This window comes from Penaeus chinensis, chromosome 20 (assembly GCF_019202785.1).
Source record: "Penaeus chinensis breed Huanghai No. 1 chromosome 20, ASM1920278v2, whole genome shotgun sequence".
Lineage (NCBI taxonomy): Eukaryota > Metazoa > Arthropoda > Malacostraca > Decapoda > Penaeidae > Penaeus > Penaeus chinensis.
In genome coordinates this window covers 13,691,593-13,694,092 of record NC_061838.1, presented here as the reverse complement: position 1 = coordinate 13,694,092, position 2,500 = coordinate 13,691,593, and the positions used below count along the sequence as shown (strand labels likewise).

Below are 2,500 nucleotides of genomic sequence, written 5' to 3'. Positions count from 1 at the left end.
CTTTGTCTGGTGCCCTTTGTGAATTGTATTACTCTGCTATGTGTGCTTTACATCTAGTCAACTTTAATAAAGATGATAGCATAATACTACGTTCAGTGGATGATTTCTTGTATGTGACTCCATCTTCTAGTCAGGCCAGTGCATTTCTCACTCACATGAGGAAAGGGTTTCCAGATTTCAATTGCTTTATTAATGAAAGAAAAACTCAACATAACCTTCAGTCTGGCTGTGGACAACGAGTTGCTTTTCGTGGAATTGTTATGTGCTCAGAGTCTCGTCAGATTTTGGTAGATGGTGCCTCCTTGTCATCTGGCTTACCTCGATACTCCCTTCGTCTGAATAAGTATAAATCTCCAGGGCAGTTAGTAGCTCTCCGATTGCAGCAGGTGAGCTTAGCACGGCTGCCTCAGGTAGTATTAGATCCTACATATACAAAACCTACGGGATTAATTGCTAATGTATGGCGTGCTGGCTTTATGGCAGGAGCACGCCTGATTTCATTGATAGCAGCTTTACTTGTACCACAGGGGCCAGTAAACACAGCTTTCATAGCTCAGTCTGTTGCCAAAGTGGGGGGTAGTGTTTGCACTAGAGTTACAAATACCTGGGCACAGGCAGGGAAATCCTTGCCTTTTGTTAAGGAGGTAATTATTTTAGTTTATGTAGGTGCTGTGTGTTCTATCTTGAGAATGCCTTATATTCCTACCTGGTCAATGCTCAATGCTCGCCTGAAGGGCTTTATAAAGCGACTCTTGATGTCTATACCTGAGGAACAGTACCATTATCTTCCAAAATTGCCTAGGCATGTCCTTCGGGCATGAATTGTATGCAACATTTATAAAGCACAGGCATGTGAATTGAATTTGCTTACAGTAATTTTAATGTAAATCAGTTTTTGTCATCATCTATCAAATTAACATTGTTTTCTTATAGATCCATATCATTGTTGGAGCATTGTTATATCATGATAATGTGATTATTTTATATTTAACTTAATATTGATGTTCTGTATCAGTTCATTAGTTTTTGTACTTTTTTTAATTGTATGTTTTGTTTTATGCAATTCCTTTCCTTCCTTTTTAAATCTTGTCAAGTAATTGATTTTCAATTAAGGTGCAGTATGAAAGTTCTGCATTCCATAATGCATTCCAAATAAAAATGTTATTTAAAATTATGGAAAACATTTGCTCTATATAAGATCAAACATTATATTTTGTTCTATGTTTATTTGTGTATTGTTTTTTATTTAGATTTATCACTTTTATCAAGCATCTTACTTGTGAATATCATCATAATTGATGTATGCATTTTGGTTAATGCTCTATTAAAGTTCCTTTTTATCAGTTTGTATGTGATAAACATTTTTGTGCACTGTTTCCTATATAACTTCTGTGATAAAAAAATACATCTTAATAAATGCATATGATATCCAGTATCTTTAATTTTTTTTATCCTGCACAGTTCATTATCGTAAATATATATAAGGTATAGCTTAGGCATGTTCATTTAAGCCAATTAATTGTATATTCAGTGTGGGGATGGAATACGTACACGGATTGGAAAAAAAAATGTTAAGGAAGGCGGTATGTGACAATGAGTCAACTTCAAGAAGGTTTTGCTTTACAGAATATTCTTGTCTTTCCTCTAGTCGCCGGCAGACCATATAATAACAAACAACTGTAATGGTTCATGTCTTACAAGAGCCCTAGAATTGTTTTTTGGTGATTAAAGGAAAAGGCACATGCTAATATAATTTCCAGGTGCATCATACCACGAAGTCCAGCAGTAGCACCGATATGAGACAAAGCGTTCATTGTGATTTTTTTTAAACAGGAGCATTTCTGAAGGGAATGACCCAAGAATACGAGGTGCAGTGATCAATGGTTATAAATATATTGTACTTTATCCCTCTCTTTCTATACGTGCTTAGACTAGAAAATATTTGATTGTAGGATGTTTATTTTTAATCCACTCAGCTGATATAATTCACAACTGAACAGTAATTAAATATGGGATTAAGCACCTCTATGTCTATACTATATATAACATAAGAGAAGCATTGATAATGTGTTTCATAATTTTTTAATAAATGTCAGTTTAACTCAGTCTCCCCTATATATGTATGACAGAGAATGTAGCCCCGTACATTTTCTTTGAAATGTTACATTATTGTAATTGAATCAGAAAAAAATGACATATAAAACGAATCATAATAAAAGCATTGGAACAGGCCGATGAAATGCAAATGAAATAAAATTAACCGAAGTTGCTAGTTGCAAATCTACAAGTATACTAAATCCCTGCAATGCATATATTTCAAAGGTTTATACATAAAGTTAATCAAGGAAAAGTGAAATGGACTAAATAATATAAAACGCACAAAACAAAGGAATAAAAGTTAAGTGAAAGGCTAGAACAGAATGACTTTTTTGGCAGCATTTCCTGGGTAATCTTGACTCTCCGATATAAGTAAAAAATAAACTAAATAAAATTATCCTCC

General features: G+C 33.9%; 1 protein-coding gene across 3 annotated transcripts in view; it reads left to right on the top strand.

Moving 5' to 3' along the window:
* The window catches only part of LOC125035820 (telomerase reverse transcriptase-like), a 6,544-nt gene extending 5,109 nt beyond the window's left edge, over window positions 1-1,435 (top strand). For all 3 annotated transcript variants that reach the window (XM_047628055.1, XM_047628053.1, XM_047628054.1), the window contains exon 4: window positions 1-1,435. This exon is cut by the window's left edge and continues 884 nt beyond it. In XM_047628055.1, coding sequence (XP_047484011.1) covers window positions 1-821 — 821 coding nt within the window. In that variant the 3' untranslated portion in view covers window positions 822-1,435.
* The last annotated feature ends 1,065 nt before the right edge of the window (window positions 1,436-2,500 follow it).